This window comes from Nipponia nippon, unplaced genomic scaffold (assembly GCF_047370975.1).
Source record: "Nipponia nippon isolate SJK-2023a ecotype South Korea unplaced genomic scaffold, ASM4737097v1 scaffold_38, whole genome shotgun sequence".
In the NCBI taxonomy this organism is placed as follows: Eukaryota; Metazoa; Chordata; class Aves; order Pelecaniformes; family Threskiornithidae; genus Nipponia; species Nipponia nippon.
Window position 1 is genome coordinate 690,675 of NW_028262356.1, and position 15,199 is coordinate 705,873.

General features: G+C 69.0%; 1 protein-coding gene across 1 annotated transcript; it reads left to right on the forward strand.

Annotated features, from left to right (window-relative positions):
• The first annotated feature begins 5 nt into the window (after positions 1-5).
• On the forward strand, positions 6-15,164 carry SF3B2 (splicing factor 3b subunit 2). Its single transcript, XM_087773108.1, is given in 23 exon segments — positions 6-186; positions 1,159-1,205; positions 1,460-1,537; positions 2,022-2,228; positions 3,211-3,270; positions 3,486-3,603; positions 3,702-3,796; positions 4,259-4,364; positions 4,473-4,555; positions 5,238-5,429; positions 5,923-6,060; positions 6,969-7,049; positions 8,227-8,454; positions 9,315-9,464; positions 10,705-10,794; positions 11,300-11,407; positions 12,413-12,520; positions 13,128-13,167; positions 13,170-13,269; positions 13,353-13,454; positions 14,388-14,487; positions 14,568-14,753; positions 14,840-15,164. Coding segments are annotated over 23 exon segments (2,646 nt in total). The 5' UTR covers positions 6-29; the 3' UTR covers positions 14,912-15,164.
• Positions 15,165-15,199: the final 35 nt, after the last annotated feature.

Genomic DNA, 15,199 nt, shown 5'->3' on the forward strand with positions numbered 1-15,199 from the left:
CGGCGCGTGCGCGGGGCGGCGGGAAGAAGATGGCGGCGGAGCGGGCGGAGGCGGCGACGGGCGGCGGCGGCGGCGGCGGCCGGGGGGGGCCGGCGGGGGGGGGGACGGGGGAGCTGCCGCCCTACGCGGGCTGGGCCCCGGCCGAGCTGCAGGCAACGCTGGCCGGCATCGGCGCTCCCGCGCAGGGTGCGGCCGGGGGGGGCGGGCCTGGGGGGGCTGGGGGTGGCTGGGCGGTCGCCAGGGGTGGCTGGGGGTTCCCCAGGGTGCTGGGGAGTCCCTAGAGGGGGTTGGGGGGTGCTGGGGGGTCCCCAGGGTGCTGGGGGTCCCTAGGGGGGTTGGGGGGTGGCTGGGGGGTCCCCAGGGTGCTGGGGGGTCCCTAGAGGGGGTTGGGGGGTCCCTAGAGGGGGTTGGGGGGTGCTGGGGGTCCCCAGGGGTGGTTGGGGGGTGGCTGGGGGGTCCCCAGGGTGCTGGGGGTCTCTAGGAGTGGTTGGGGGTCCCTAGATGGGGTTGGGGGGAGTTGGGGGTCCCTAGAGGAGGTTGGGGGGTGCTAGGGGATCCCCAGGGGTGGTTGGGGGGTGGCTGGGGGGTCCCCAGAGTGCTGGGGGTGTTGGAGAGGCTCCTGGGGGTCACTGGAGGGGTCCCTAGGGGTGCTGGGGGGTCCCCAGGGGTGGTTGAGGGGTGCTGGGGGGTTCCTAGGGGTGCTGGGGGGTCGTTATGGGTAGGGGGCTGTTGGGGGCCGCTTAGGGGTGGTTGGGGGGTGCTGGGGGGTCCCCAGCGGTGGTTGGGGGGTGCTGGGGGGCCCTAGGGGTGGCTGGGGGGTCCTTTGGGGTGCTGGGGGGTCCTTCGGGGTATTTGGGGGGTGCTGGGGACCCCCTGGGGTGGCTGGGGGTGTTGGGGTGCAGGGAGGTGCTGAGGAGGGGCCCTCAGGGTATTTGGGGGGGAAGGGGGACCCTAAAGATCATTTGGGCCCCCCGGGGTAACGCGGGGAGGCTCTAGGGGGTGTTGGGGGGCTCCCAGGGGGAACTGAGGGGTCCTGGGGGGTGGAGGGATTTGGGGGGGACGGGATGGGGACACACCCTGGGTTGGGGGGGCTGGGGTGAAACTGGGGGGGTTGGGGGGCAGAATTTGGGGGCTCCCTGACCCCCCCGTGCCCCCCAGGCACCCGGGAGGAGCTGGTGGAGCGGCTGCAGGCCTACACCATGCAGGTGAGCCCCCAGTAACCCCGGGGGGGGGGGGTCCCCAGTATCCCCGGGGGGGGGCTGGGACCCCCATGTCCCCCTGGGGGGGGGGGTCTCTGTTCCCTGTGTCCCCTCAGGGTGGGGGTCCCCATGTGCCGGGGGGGACACGACGACCCCCACACCCCCCCAGGGTTGGGGTGTCTCGGTGTCCCCTCAGGGTGGGGGGGGTCCCTCATGGGTGCCTCAATGTGTCCCCTCTTCCCCCCCCCCCCCCCCCCCAGACGGGGATCGTCCTGAGCCGCCCCGTGCTGCGCCCCGAGGAGGGGGACAAGGCTGCCCAGCCCCCGCTGCCGGCGCAGGTGGGGGGGCTCGGGGTGGGGGTGGGGGGCTGCGTTGGGGGGGGTTAACAGCTGCGGGGTGCTGGTTAGGAGGGAGGGAGTCAGTGGGTGCTATGGGAGGGGCAGGACCCCCAGGAGACCCAATTTTGGGGTGGCAGTGGGTGCTGGGGGGGGGGCAGGACCCCCCGGGAGGCTCAGTTTTGGGGTGGGGGGTCAGTGGCTGTTGGGGGGGGGGCAGGACTCCCCGGGAGACCCAGTTTTGGGGGGTGTCAGTGGGTGCTGGGGGGCAGGACCCCCCAGGGTACCCAGTTTTGGGGGGGGGGGATGTCAGTGGCTGCTATGGGATGGGGCAGACCCCCCCCAGTGTACCCAGTATTAGGATGACAGTGGGTGCTGGGGGGGGACAGGATCCCCCCAGGGTACCCCGTTTTGGGGTGGGGGGGGGTCAGTGGGTGCTGGGGGGGGCAGGACAGACTCACGCCCCCTCTTCCCCCCCCCCCCCCCCCTGCCCGGCTTGCCCCTGCAGCACCCATTGGTGCCCCCCCCGCCGCCGGGGCTGGGGCTGAGCTACGGGCTGGGGGTGGGGGTGCCCCCCCCGCCGCCCCCCCCCGGGCTGCGGGGGCCAGGGGCCGAGGCGCTGTCGGAGGAGGAGCGGCTGACGCTGGCCCAGCAGCAGGCGGCCCTGCTGCTGCAGGAGGAGCGGGCCCAGCAGGTGCCGGGGGTGGCGGGCACCCATGGGTGGCGGGGGGGGGCACCCATGGGTGCTGGGGGGCAGCTTGGGGGGGGGGGGGAGTGAGGGAGTTTGGGTGGGTCAGCGAGTCCTGGGGGGCAGTGGGGGGGTGGGAGCACTGGGGGGGGGTTATGGGGGGCACCCATGGGTGCTGGGGGGCAGCTTTAGGGGGGAGTGAGGGAGTTTGGGTGGGTCAGAGGGTCCTGTGGGGCGGGGGTTATGGGGGGCACCCATGGGTGAGGGGGGCACCCATGGGTGCTGGGGGGTAGCTTTAGGGGGGAGTGAGGGAGTTTGGGTGGGTCAGAGGGTCCTGGGCGGAGGGGGTGGGGTGGGGGCGTTACGGGGGGCACCCATGGGGGGGGGGGGCGGGGGGGGGCACCCAATGTGGGGGTAAGGGGCTGCTGGGGGGTGCGGGGGGAAGAATGTGGAGAGGGCACCCATGGGTGTGGGGGAGCATCTAAGGTTTTGGGGGGGTTAAGGGGTTTCTGTGGGGCTGCTGGTGGGAGGGAGGCACCCGGGGTGGGGGTGGGGGTGTCAGGGGGACTGCGGGAGCCTGGGTGAGTTAAGAGGGGGTTTAGGGGGGCAGTGGGGGCACCCGTGGGTGCTGAGGGGGGTCTTTGCGGACACAGGGTGGATCTATGGGTGCTGGGGGGCACCTGTGGGTGCTGAGGAGGGTCTCTGTGGACACAGGACGGATCTACGGGTGCTGGGGGGGGCACCCATGGGTGCTGGGGGGCCCTGTGGAGGCGGGGAGCACCCATGGGTGTGCTAGGGGCTGGCACGGTTATGGGGGGCACCCCTGGGTGCTGGGGGGCTCCCTACGGACACAGGGCCTCCGCGGGTGCTGGGGGGGGGGAACGGGCAGCACCCACGGGTGCTGGGGGACGCTGCGGGCGCGGGAGCGTTTGCGGGGGGCGTCGCAGCACCCGTGGGTGCTCTGAGCCACCCCACGCCCCCTCCCCAGGGCCAGCACCCATTTGGGGACAAGGCCAAGGAGCAGGAGCTGCTGGAGCAGCAGAAGCGGGTGAGGACGGGGGGCACCCATGGGTGCAGGGAGGGGCTTGGCGGGCACTTGTGGGTGCGGGGACACCCGTGGGTGCGGGGACTGGTGAGGGGGCACCCACGGGGACCCCCTGGGGGTGCGGGGGTGCCCCCGCGGGTGCAGGTGAAGACGTGGGGATGTCAGCGGGTGTAGGGACACCCGTGGGCGCGACCGTCACCCATGGGTGTCCCCCGCAGGCGGCGGTGTTGCTGGAGCAGGAGCGGCAGCAGGAGATGGCCAAGCTGGCACCCGCCGTGCCCCGGCCCCCCCCAGACGTGGCACCCATGGGTGCCCGCGCCTCCCTGCCCCCCCGAGGTGAGCGTCGCCGGCCCCGTGGCCACCCCGGGCTCGCAGGGGGATGCCGCTGGTGGCCTGTCCCCCCGCTGTAGCTGCTCCCTTCTGTCACCCCGCAGGCAGCACCCCCATGGGTGCCCCCATGCCGGGGGTGCCCATGGGTGCCCCCCGCCCCCGCGGGCCCCCGCCGCCCCCCGGGGAGGAGAGCCGAGAGGTGGGTGAGGGGCAGCCCGGGCGCGTTGGTGCTCTGGGTGGGGGGGCTCCCAGATCCCTGGATTCTTTGGGTGAGGGGGGGGTTCCTCAGGTGGCTGGAGTCTCCAGATGGGTGGGGGTCTCCTGGGTGCTCTGGGTGGGGGGTTCCAGATGCCTGGGTTCATCTTGGGTGGGTGGGGGTCTCCCAGGTGCCTGGGGTCTCCAGATGGGTGGGGGTCTCCTGGGTGCTCGGGGGGGGGGGGAGGGGTCCTGGCCACTTGGTTTCTTTGGGTGTGGGGGTCCCAGACACCTGGGTGCTCTGGGTGGGGGTCTCCTGGATGCCTGAGTTCCCTTTGGGGGGGGGTCCCAGACACCTGAGTGCTCTTGGGTGGGGGGGGTCTCCCAGATACCTGGATTTTTTGGGTTGGGGGGGGTCTCCCGGGTGCCTGGGTCCCCTGACGCCCCCCCCCCCCATCCCGCGCAGCCGGACGACCCGACGGTGGGTCCCAAGATCCCGCAGGCGCTGGAAAAGATCCTGCAGCTGAAGGAGATCCGGCAGGAGGAGCTGATCACCGTGCCGGGGCTCTCGGGTGAGGACACGCACCGCCCCCCCCCCAGCACCCATGGGTGCCCCTCGGCGGGGTGGTGGGCAGCACCCAGACCCCCCCCACCCACCCACCCCACCCATGTTTCCGCAGCCGAGGACGAGATGGAGACGGAGCCGCGGGCGTCAGCGTCGGCCTCGGAGGCGGAGGAGGACGCGGGGCTCTCCAAAAAGGAGGTGGGTGTCACCCGGGGGGGGCTCGGGGGTCCCTAGGGGGGCCCGATCCTGCTCGGAAGCACCCTGGGGGGGCTGGGGGGGTCCCCTGTTCCTGCCACGGGGGTGGGGGGACAGTTCTGCCCCTGGGGGGGCCTGATCCTGTCCGTGGGGACCCCAGGATGTCAGGTCCTGCTGGGGGGGATCAGTCCTGCCCAAAGGCACCCTAGGGTGCTGATCCATACCCAGGAGCTCCCTTGGGTGCTAGGTCCTCCCCTGGGGGGGCTGATCCTGCTCGGGGGGGGGCCCTTAGGTGCCCGTTCCTGTGTGGGGAGGGACCTGATGCTGTCCATCAAGTCCTCAGGGTGCCAGGTCCTGCCGGGGGGGGCCCAATCCTTCTCGGAGAGACCCCAGGGTGCTGGTTCATACCCAGGAGCTCCCTTGGGTGCTAGGTCCTCCCCTGGGGGGGCTGATCCTGCTCAGGGGGGCCCTTGGGTGCCCATTGCTGTGTGGGGAGGGGCCCGATCCTGTCCGTTGGGTCCCCAGGGTGCCAGGTCCTGCTGGGGGGGGTCCAATCCTGCTCAGAGAGACCCCAGGGTGCTGGTTCATACCCAGGAGCTCCCTTGGGGGCTAAACCCTCGTGGGGGGGGGGGGGGGGGGTGACTGGGCCGCCCCCGCGTCACCCGTGTCCCCTTCCCTCCCTCAGCGCAACCGCAAGCGTCGCAACCGCAAGAAGAAGAAGCGGGGGAGGGGGCGGGAAGGGGGCCCCCCCCCACCCCGGGGGGACCCCGAGACCCCCGGCGACGCCCCACCTGTGGAAATCGAGTACGTCACCGAGGAGCCCGAGATCTACGACCCCAATTTTGTCTTTTTTAAAAGGATTTTTGAGGCTTTTAAGGTAAGAGCGAGAGGGTGGGGGGCACCCATGGGTGCTGAGGCGTTGGCAGCACCTTGGGGTGCCTTTGGGTGCTCCTGGAAGTGAGAAATTGTGGTGGTTTTAAGTGGATTTTTGATAGTTTCAAGGGGGCACCCGTGGGTGCTGGGGGGTGGCAGCACCTCGGGGTGCCCCTGGGTGTCCCCCAGCTGCACCCATGGGTGACAAATTGTCTTTTTTAGTGGGATTTTTGGTGCTTTAAGGTGTCGCCCAGGTGGGTGGGGGGCACCCATGGGTGCTGGGGGGTGGCAGCACCTCGGGGTGCCCCCGAGCATCACCCAGCTGCCCCCATGGGTGACAAATTTTCTTTTTTAAGCATTCTTTTTAGCGCTTTTAAGGTGGCATCGGGGGGGGAGTGGTGGCATCCTGGGGTGGGTGGGGGGCACCCATGGGTGCTTGGGGGGGGGGTGGCAGCACCCTGGGGTGCCCCTGAGCACTCTGCATCCCGCCCCCGTAGCTGACGGACGACGTCAAGAAGGACAAGGAGAAGGAGCCGGACAAGGCGGACAGGCCCGAAAGTGCCACCGTCCCCAAGAAGAAGGGCTTCGAGGACGGGCACAAGGGCAGCGAGGACGACAGCTCTGAGAACGAGCAGGTCGGGGGGGGGGGGGGGTGACAGCGTGGTGACAAAGGGGTGGCAGCGTCAGGGCGGGGGGCAGCGGGAGCTGGGGGCTGGTTGGGGACGTTGATAGGGGTGCTGGGGGATACGGTGGTGTGGGGGGTGATGGGGGGGGACAGGTGGCGGGGTGGCTCTGGTGAGGGGACGGGTGACAGGAAGGGCTCTGGGGTGGGGACAGCCCCTGGGGGGGCTGTGGTGGGGACAGGGGAGCTCTGGGATGGGGACAGGGGGGACAGGAGGAGCTGTGGGAGGGGGACAGGGGGGACGGGGGGCTCTGGGGTGGGGACAGAGGGGACAGGGGGGCTCTGGGATAGGGACAGGGGTGACAGGAGGAGCTGTGGGATGGGGACAGGGGTGATGGGAGGGGTCGGGGATGGGGACAGGGGTGACAGGAGGAGCTGTGGGGTGGGGACAGGGGAGCTCTGGGATGGGGACAGGGGGGCTCTGGGACAGGGACTGGGGTGACAGCAGGGGCTGTGGGGTGGGGACAGGGGTGATGGGACGGGTTGGGGATGGGGACAGGGGTGACAGGAGGGGCTGTGGGGTGGGGACAGCCCCTGGGGTGGCCATGGTGGGGACAGGGGTGGCAGGGGGGCTCTGGGGTGGGGACGGGTGACAGGAGGGGCTGTGGGGTGGGGACAGAGGTGACAGGAGGGGTTCTGGGATGGGGACAGGGGTGACAGGAGGGGCTGTAGGGTGGGGACAGCCCCTGGGGTGGTCGTGGTGAGGACATGGGTGACAGGAGGGGCTGTGGTGGGGACACGGGTGACGGGAGGGGCTCTGGAGTGGGTGCTGGGGGGACGGGGACAGTGGCTGGGTAGTGTCAGGGCCCAGCAGCAGCCAGGTGCCACCCGGCCGGTGCCACCCCAGGGGTGTCCCCACAGGAGAAGAAACCAGAGGTCCCCAAGCTCTCCAAGAAGAAGCTGCGACGCATGAACCGCTTCACTGTGGCCGAGCTGAAACAGGTGACAGCCCCTGGGGACACGTCCCTGTCCCCATCCCTGTCCCCAGGGTGCCTGGGCCGTCACCCTGCGCCTGCGGAGCAGGGACGCGGTGGGCACGAGCGACCGGGTGGCACCCAGAGATAGGGACAGTGGCGATGGGGGATCCTGTGTCCCCTGGGAGCGCGGCTGGGGACACCTGAGGCGTCCCTGGGGGCACGGGGACACCGCTGTGTCCCCTATGAGCGCGGCTGGGGACACCTGAGGCGTCCCTGGGGGCACGGGGACACCGCTGTGTCCCCTGGAAGCCCGGCTGGGGACAGCTGAGGCACCCCAGGGGTGGCCTGTGCCTACCTGAGGGACAGCAAAGGTCCCCTGTGTCCTGGTAAGGTCCCCTGTGCCACCCTGGGGGACCTTGTGTTCACCTTGAGACCCTACTGGGGACACTGGTGCCACCCTGGGTTGCCCTGTGTTCCTCTTGAGATCCTACTGGGGACACTGGTGCCACCCTAGGGTGCTCTGTGCCCAACCACGAAGCTCCCTGGGGACACTGGTGCCACCCTGGGTTGCCCTGTGTTCCTCTTGAGATCCTACTGGGGACACTGGTGCCACCCTAGGGTGCTCTGTGCCCAACCACGAAGCTCCCTGGGGACACTGGTGCCACCCTGGGGTGCTCTGTGTTCCTCTTGAGATCCTACTGGGTACACTGGTGCCTCCCTAGGGTGCTCTATGTTCCTCTTGAGACCCTACTGGGGACACTGGTGCCACCCTGGGATGCCCTGTGCCCAGCCACAAAGCTTGTTGGGGACACTGGTGCCACCCTAGGGTGCTCTGTGCCCAACCACGAAGCTCCCTGGGGACACTGGTGCCACCCTAGGGTGCTCTGTGTTCCTCTTGAGATCCTACTGGGGACACTGGTGCCACCCTCGGGTGCGCTGTGTTCCTCTTGAGATCCTACTGGGGACACTGGTGCCACCCTCGGGTGCGCTGTGTTCCTCTTGAGATCCTACTGGGGACACTGGTGCCACCCTAGGGTGCTCTGTGTTCCTCTTGAGATCCTACTGGGGACACTGGTGCCACCCTGGGATGCCCTGTGCCCAACCGCAAAGCTCCCTGGGGACACTGGTGCCACCTTGGGTTACCCAAACCCCTCCCCCCCTACCACCCCGCCCCGTCCCAACCATCCCCCGTGTCCCCACAGCTGGTGGCCCGCCCGGACGTGGTGGAGATGCACGACGTGACGGCGCAGGACCCCAAGCTGTTGGTGCACCTCAAGGCCACCCGCAACTCGGTGCCGGTGCCGCGCCACTGGTGCTTCAAGCGCAAGTACCTGCAGGGCAAGAGGGGCATCGAGAAGCCACCCTTCGAGCTGCCCGACTTCATCAAGCGCACCGGCATCCAGGAGATGCGCGAGGCCCTGCAGGAGAAGGTGGGACAGCCGCGTCACCTGGTGTCACCTGGGAGGGGATACGGTGGGGTGGGGTGGGATCTGGGTGCCTGTTTGGGGAATTGGGGAGGTCGTACGTGCCCATCTGGGGCTTTGGGGAGGTCATGGTTGGACATCAAAGGTTTTGAGGACGTCGTAGGTGGCCATCAGGGGCTTTGGGGAGGTCATAGTTGGACATTTGGGGCTTTGGAGATGTCATAGGTGCCCGTCTGGGGCTTTGGGGACGTCAGAGGTGTCCATGCAGGGTTTGAGGAGGTCATAGTTGGACGTCTGGGGTTTTGGAGATGATGTAGGTGCCCATCTGGGGCTTTGGAGATGTCATGGTTGGACATCAGGGGCTTTGGGGACATTGTAGGTGCCCATCTGGGGCTTTGGGGACATCGTAGGTGCCCATCCGGAGCTTTGGAGATGTCATGGTTGGACATCAAGGGCTTTGGGGATGTCATAGGTGCCCATCTGGGGCTTTGTGGAGGTCATGGTTGGACATCAGGGGCTTTGGGGACATTGTAGGTGCCTGTTTGGGGCTTTGTGGAGGTCATGGTTGGACATCAAAGGCTTTGGGGACATTGTAGGTGCCCATGTGGGGCTTTGGGGACATCGTAGTTGGACATCAAAGCTTTGGGGACGTCATAGGTGCCCATCTGGGGCTTTGGGGACACCACAGTTGCCCATCTGTTGGGGACACCCCGAGGGGCTCCCCACATCCCCCCGAGGCATCGGGGCCACCCTGGGGGGGGGGGGGGGGGGCTCTATGCATCTCCCAGGTGTCCCCAGGGACATTGGGGACATTCCAGGTGTCCCCAACGTCCCCTCCTGCCACGTGTGTGTGTGTGTGTCCCCAGGAGGAGCAGAAGACGATGAAGTCGAAGATGCGGGAGAAGGTCCGCCCCAAAATGGGGAAGATCGACATCGATTACCAGAAGCTCCATGACGCCTTCTTCAAGTGGCAGACCAAGCCCAAGCTCACCATCCACGGGGACCTCTACTACGAGGTGGGTGCCCCCCACCCATGGGTGCTCCCCCCACCCATGGGCGCTCCCTTCCGCGCCCGTAGGTGCCTCCCAACCGGCTCCTCTTGCCGCTGGGTGAAGCCCCCCCGGTCCGGGGAGGTGTCACCAGGAGCCCGCTTGGGTGGGTGTCACCCACAGCATTGTCCCCAGGGTCTGACCGTGTCCCCCCCGCCCCACCCCAGTGTCCCCCATGTCCCCTAGTTGGGCCACCCTGTCCCTTAGGGACGTCCCCATGCCCCTTGACAGTGTCCCCATGTCCCTCAGGGGTGTCCCCACGTCCCCCTGCTAGGGCTTCCCACCCTCGAGGTTGTCCCTGTGTCCCTCAAGGGTGTCCCCATGTTCCTGAAGGACATCCCCGTGTCCCTATGTCCCCCCGACGGTGCCACCCTGTCCCTCTAGCAGTGTCCTCGTGTCCTTCAAGGTTGTCCCCATGTCGCTCTATCAGTGTCCCTATGTCCCCCCTGATGGTGCCACCCTCTCCTAGCAGTGTCCCCGTGTCCCTCAGGGTTGTCCCCGTGTCCCCATGTCCCCCCTGACGGTGTCCCCATGTCCCTCTATCAGTGTCCCCATGTCCCTGAGGGATGTCCCCGTGTCCCTATAGTCCCCCCGATGGTGTCCCCATGTCCCTCAAGGTTGTCCCGGTGTCCCCATGTCCCTCTAGCAGTGTCCCCGTGTCCCTGAAGGACGTCCCCATGTCCCTATGTCCCCCCGATGGTGCCACCCTGTCTCTCTCTCAGTGTCCCCGTGTCCCTGAAGGATGTCCCTGTGTCCCTATGTCCCCCCGATGGTGCCACTGTGTCCCTCTATCAGTGTCCCCATATCCCTCAAAGTTGTCCCAGTGTCCCCATGTCCCTCTATCAGGGTCCCCGTGTCCCTGAAGGACGTCCCCGTGTCCCTGTGTCCCTCCTGACGGTGCCACCCTGTCCCTCTATCAGGGTCCCCATGTCCCTGAAGGATGTCCCTGTGTCCCTATGTCCCCCCTGACGGTGCCACCGTCCCTCTATCAGGGTCCCCATGTCCCTCAAGGTTGTCCCAATGTCCCTATCAGTGTCCCCATGTCCCTGAAAGACATCCCCGTGGTGTCCCCTTGTCCCCCTGTCCCTCAGCGTTGTCCCCACGCCCCCAGCCGTGCCACCCTGCCTCTTTGCGCCCCCCCCCCCCCCCGACGATGTCCCCACTGTCCCCCTCCCCGCTGACGCCCTGTCCTCGTCCCCGTCCCCAGGGGAAGGAGTTTGAGACGCGGCTGAAGGAGAAGAAGCCGGGCGACCTCTCGGATGAGCTGCGCATCGCCTTGGGCATGCCCGTGGGGCCGGTGAGCGGGGCCACCCATGGGTGCTGGGGGGCACCCCAGACAGGGGTTTTTGGCCTGGGGCGGGGGCTAGGTGGGTGCCTTGGTGGTGCCAGTGGTGCTGGGGGGGGCAGCCTGGGGTGGGGGGAGCTCTGTGTCACCCTGGGCATGGCCAGAGAGCACCCATGGGTGCTGGGGGGGGCAACCTGGGGTGGGAGTACTCTGTGTCACCCTGGGCATGGCCTGAGAGCACCCATGGGTGCTGGGGGCACCCCAGGGTGGGGGTTTTTGGCCTGGGGGGGCTAGGTGGGTGCCTTGGGGGTGCCAGTGGTGCTGGGGGGCACCCATGGGTGCTGGGGGGGGCAGCCCTGGGGGGGCGGTGCTCTGTGTCACCCTGGGCATGGCCAGAGAGCACCCATGGGTGCTGGGGGGCACCCAGGGCGAGGGGGGGCCTGGAGGCTGGCTGGGGGGTTTGGTGGGTACCAGTGGGTGCTGGGGGCACCCATGGGTGCTGACCCCCCCCCGGCAGAATGCGCACAAGGTGCCCCCGCCCTGGCTGATCGCCATGCAGCGCTACGGGCCCCCCCCCTCCTACCCCAACCTCAAGATCCCGGGGCTCAACTCCCCCATCCCCGAGGTGAGGGGGGGGCTCTGGGTGCTGGGGGGGCTCTGGGTGCGGGGGGGGGGCATTTGAGGTCCTTTGGGGTGGCTCTGGGTGCCTGCGGGGGGGCATTTGGGGTCCTTTGGGGGGGCTTTGGGTGCTGGGGGGTGTTTGTTGGGTGCTGGGGGGGGCATTTGGGGTCCTTTGGGGGGCTCTGGGTGCTGGGGGGCATTTGGGGTCCTTTGGGGGGGCTTTGGGTGCTGGGGGGTGTTTGTTGGGTGCTGGGGGGGGGCATTTGGGGTCCTTTGGGGGGCTCTGGGTGCTGGGGGGGGCATTTGCGGTCTTTTGGAGGGGCTTTGGGTGCGGGGGGGGTCTGGGTGCCTGGGGGGTGCTGGGGGGGCATTTGGGGTCCTTTGGGGGGGCTTTGGGTGCTGGGGGGTGTTTGTTGGGCGCTGGGGGGGGGCATTTGGGGTCCTTTGGGGGGCTCTGGGTGCTGGGGGGCATTTGGGGTCCTTTGGGGGGGCTTTGGGTGCTGGGGGGTGTTTGTTGGGTGCTGGGGGGGGCATTTGGGGTCCTTTGGGGGGCTCTGGGTGCTGGGGGGCATTTGCGGTCTTTTGGAGGGGCTTTGGGTGCGGGGGGGTCTGGGTGCCTGGGGGGTGCTGGGAGGGGGCATTTGGGGTCCTTTGGGGGGCTCTGGATGCTGGGGGGGCATTTGGGGTCCTTTGGGGGGGCTCTGGGTGCCAGGGGAGTGTTTGGGGAGCAGGCAGGGGGTTTTGGGTGCTGGGGGGGGGGCATTTAGGGACCCTGGGGGGGGCTTTGGGGGCTGGGGGAGGTGTTGGGGGCTGGGGGAGGGTGGGCATTTGGGGTCCTTGGGTGCTCAGGGGGCCTTTGGGTGCTGGGGGGGGCAGGCAGGTTATGGGTGCTGGGGGCTGCTCCTTTGTATACCTGGGGTGTTTGGGGGGGTTTTGGGGTGCAGGGGAGTCCGGGGGGGGGGGTTGGGGGGGCTCTGGGTGCCCCCCCCGACCCCTCCCCCGACACCAGGGGTGCTCCTTCGGGTACCACGCCGGGGGGTGGGGGAAGCCGCCCGTGGACGAGACGGGGAAGCCGCTCTACGGCGACGTCTTCGGCACCAACGCCGCCGAGTTCCAGGTACCGGGGACCCCCCGGGGGCCCCCCCAAACCCCTCAGGACCCCCCCGCCAACCCCCCAGGAGCCGCTCCAAGCTCTGCAGAGCCACCCTGAGCTGTCTGGGGCACCCGTGAGCCATCCAGGGCCACCCTCAGCCCCTGGGGGGGGGCACCCATGAGTTCTTCGCCCCCCCGAGCAATTTGGGGACCCCCAGACCCCTCCTCTCCATTCTGTCCCCCCCCAAGTTTTTGCACACCCCCCCTTGCTTCCTCCTGTGCACCCATGGGTATCATCCTTTCCCTTCCTGGGCACCCTTAACCCCCCCCCAGCACCCTTAAACCCCCCCCAGGCACCCATAACCCCCCTCCTCCCAGGCACCCTTAACCCGCCCCGCAGCACCCATAACCATCCCCCCTCCCAGGCACCCATAACCCTCCCCCCGCACCCATATCGCTCCCCCCGTAGCACCCATAACCACCCCCCCCATATCCCCCCCCCCCAGGCACCCATAACCCCCCCCCAGGCACCCATATCCCCCCCCAGCACCCCTAACCCCCCCGCCCGCACCCATATCCCCCCTCCCAGCCCCATAATCCCCCCCAGCACCCTTAACCCCCCCGCCCCCCAGACGAAGGAGGAGGAGGAGGAGATCGACCGGACGCCCTGGGGGAGCTGGAGCCCTCGGACGAGGAATCCTCCGAGGAAGAGGAGGAAGAGGAGAGCGACGAGGAGAAACCGGACGAGACGGGGTTCATCACCCCCGCGGACAGGTTCGGCCACCCCCCCCCCCCCCCCAGCACCCATGGGTGCCCCCTGCTGTCACCCCCACCCCTGACCCCCCCCCTCCCCGCAGCGGCCTCATCACGCCCGGGGGCTTCTCCTCGGTGCCGGCGGGGATGGAGACCCCCGAGCTGATCGAGCTGAGGAAGAAGAAGATCGAGGAGGCCATGGATGGGTGAGGGGGGGTCAGGGTGCTGGGAGAGCAGGGGTGGGTGCTGGGGGGATTTGGGGTGCTGGGGGAGCAGGGGTGGGTGCTGGGGGGGTCAGGGGGCTGGGAGAGCAGGGGTGGGTGCTGGGGGGATTTGGGGTGCTGGGGGAGCAGGGGTGGGTGCTGGGGGGTCAGGGGGCTGGGAGGATGGGAGTGGGTGCTGGGGGGCTTTGGGGTGCTGGGAGAGCAGGGGTGGGTGCTGGGGGGGATTTGGGGTGCTGGGAGAGCAGGGGTGGGTGCTGGGGGGTCAGGGGGCTGGGAGGATGGGAGTGGGTGCTGGGGGGATTTGGGGTGCTGGGAGAGCAGGGGTGGGTGCTGGGGGGGTCAGGGGGCTGGGAGGATGGGAGTGGGTCCTGGGGGGTTTTGGGGTGCTGGGGGAGCTTTGGGGTGCTGGGGGAGCAGGGGTGGGTGCTGGGGGGGGTCAGGGGGCTGGGAGAGCAGGGGTGGGTGCTGGGGGGCTTTTGGGGTGCTGGGAGGTTGGGAGTGGGTGCTGGGGGGGCTTTGGGGTGCTGGGGGGGCTTTGGGGTGCTGGGAAAGCAGGGGTGGGTGCTGGGGGCGGTTTTGGGGTGCTGGGAGGATGGGAATGGGTGCTGGGCAGGGTTGGGGTGCTGGGAGGATGGGAGTGGGTGCTGGGGGGGTCTTGGGGTGCTGGGCCAGCAGGGGTGGGTGCTGGGGGGGGTCTTGGGGTGCTGGGAGAGCAGGGGTGGGTGCCAGGGGTTGTTGGGGTGCAGGGAGGATTTGTGGGGGTGCTGGGAGGGTGGGGGTGGGCACCAGGAGTTTTGGGGTGCAGGGAAGGCCGGGGGCAGGGGCCGGCCAGGTTTTGGGGTGCAGGGAGGCACTGGGGTGGGCAGAGGGCCCCCCCAGCGCTGAGGGTGCCCCCCACCCACCCCCACCCAACAGCAGCGAGACCCCCCAACTCTTCACCGTGGTCCCCGAGAAGCGCACGGCCACCGTGGGCACCGCCATGATGGGCTCCACCCACATCTACGACATGTCGGCGGTGAGCCGCGGCGGCGGGCATCCCAAAACAGCACCCGTGGGTGGCGGGACACCCAGTTACGTGTCCCCCTCCCCCCGCAGGTGATGGGACGGAAGGGACCCGTGCCCGAGGCGCAGGGGGTGGAGGTGGCTTTGGCCCCCGAGGAGCTGGAGCTGGACCCCACCGCCATGACGCAGAAGTACGAGGAACACGTGCGGGAGCAGCAGGCCCAGGTGGAGAAGGAGGACTTCAGCGACATGGTGGCCGAGCACGCCGCCAAGCAGAAGGTGGGGACCGTCCCCCTGCCCGTCCCCCTGCCCGTCCCCCTGCCCGTCCCCCTGCCTGACCCCCGCTGTCCCCCCCCCCTCCGCAGCAGAAGAAGCGGAAGGCTCAGCCCCAGGACGCCCGAGGAGGCGGGAAGAAATACAAAGAATTCAAGTTTTAAGATGGCGGTGGCACCTTTGTCACCTCTCTGTCACCCTGTTTGGCACCGGGCCCTTCGGTCGCACGGTGGGTGGCACCCGTGGGTGCTGGGGGTGGGGGCGCGGCCCCGGCTGGGGCTGGAGTGGGGCCACGTTGTTTCGGCTGTTGGGGACAGCGGGGTGTCCCCGTCCCCGTCCCTGTCCCCATCCCTGTCCCCGTCCCTGTCCCCCTTGTTTTGTAAATAAAAGGGTGGGTGTCCCCACCCCACCCCCTCAGCCTCACTCTCTGCTTGATGTCCCCAGGGTCCCCA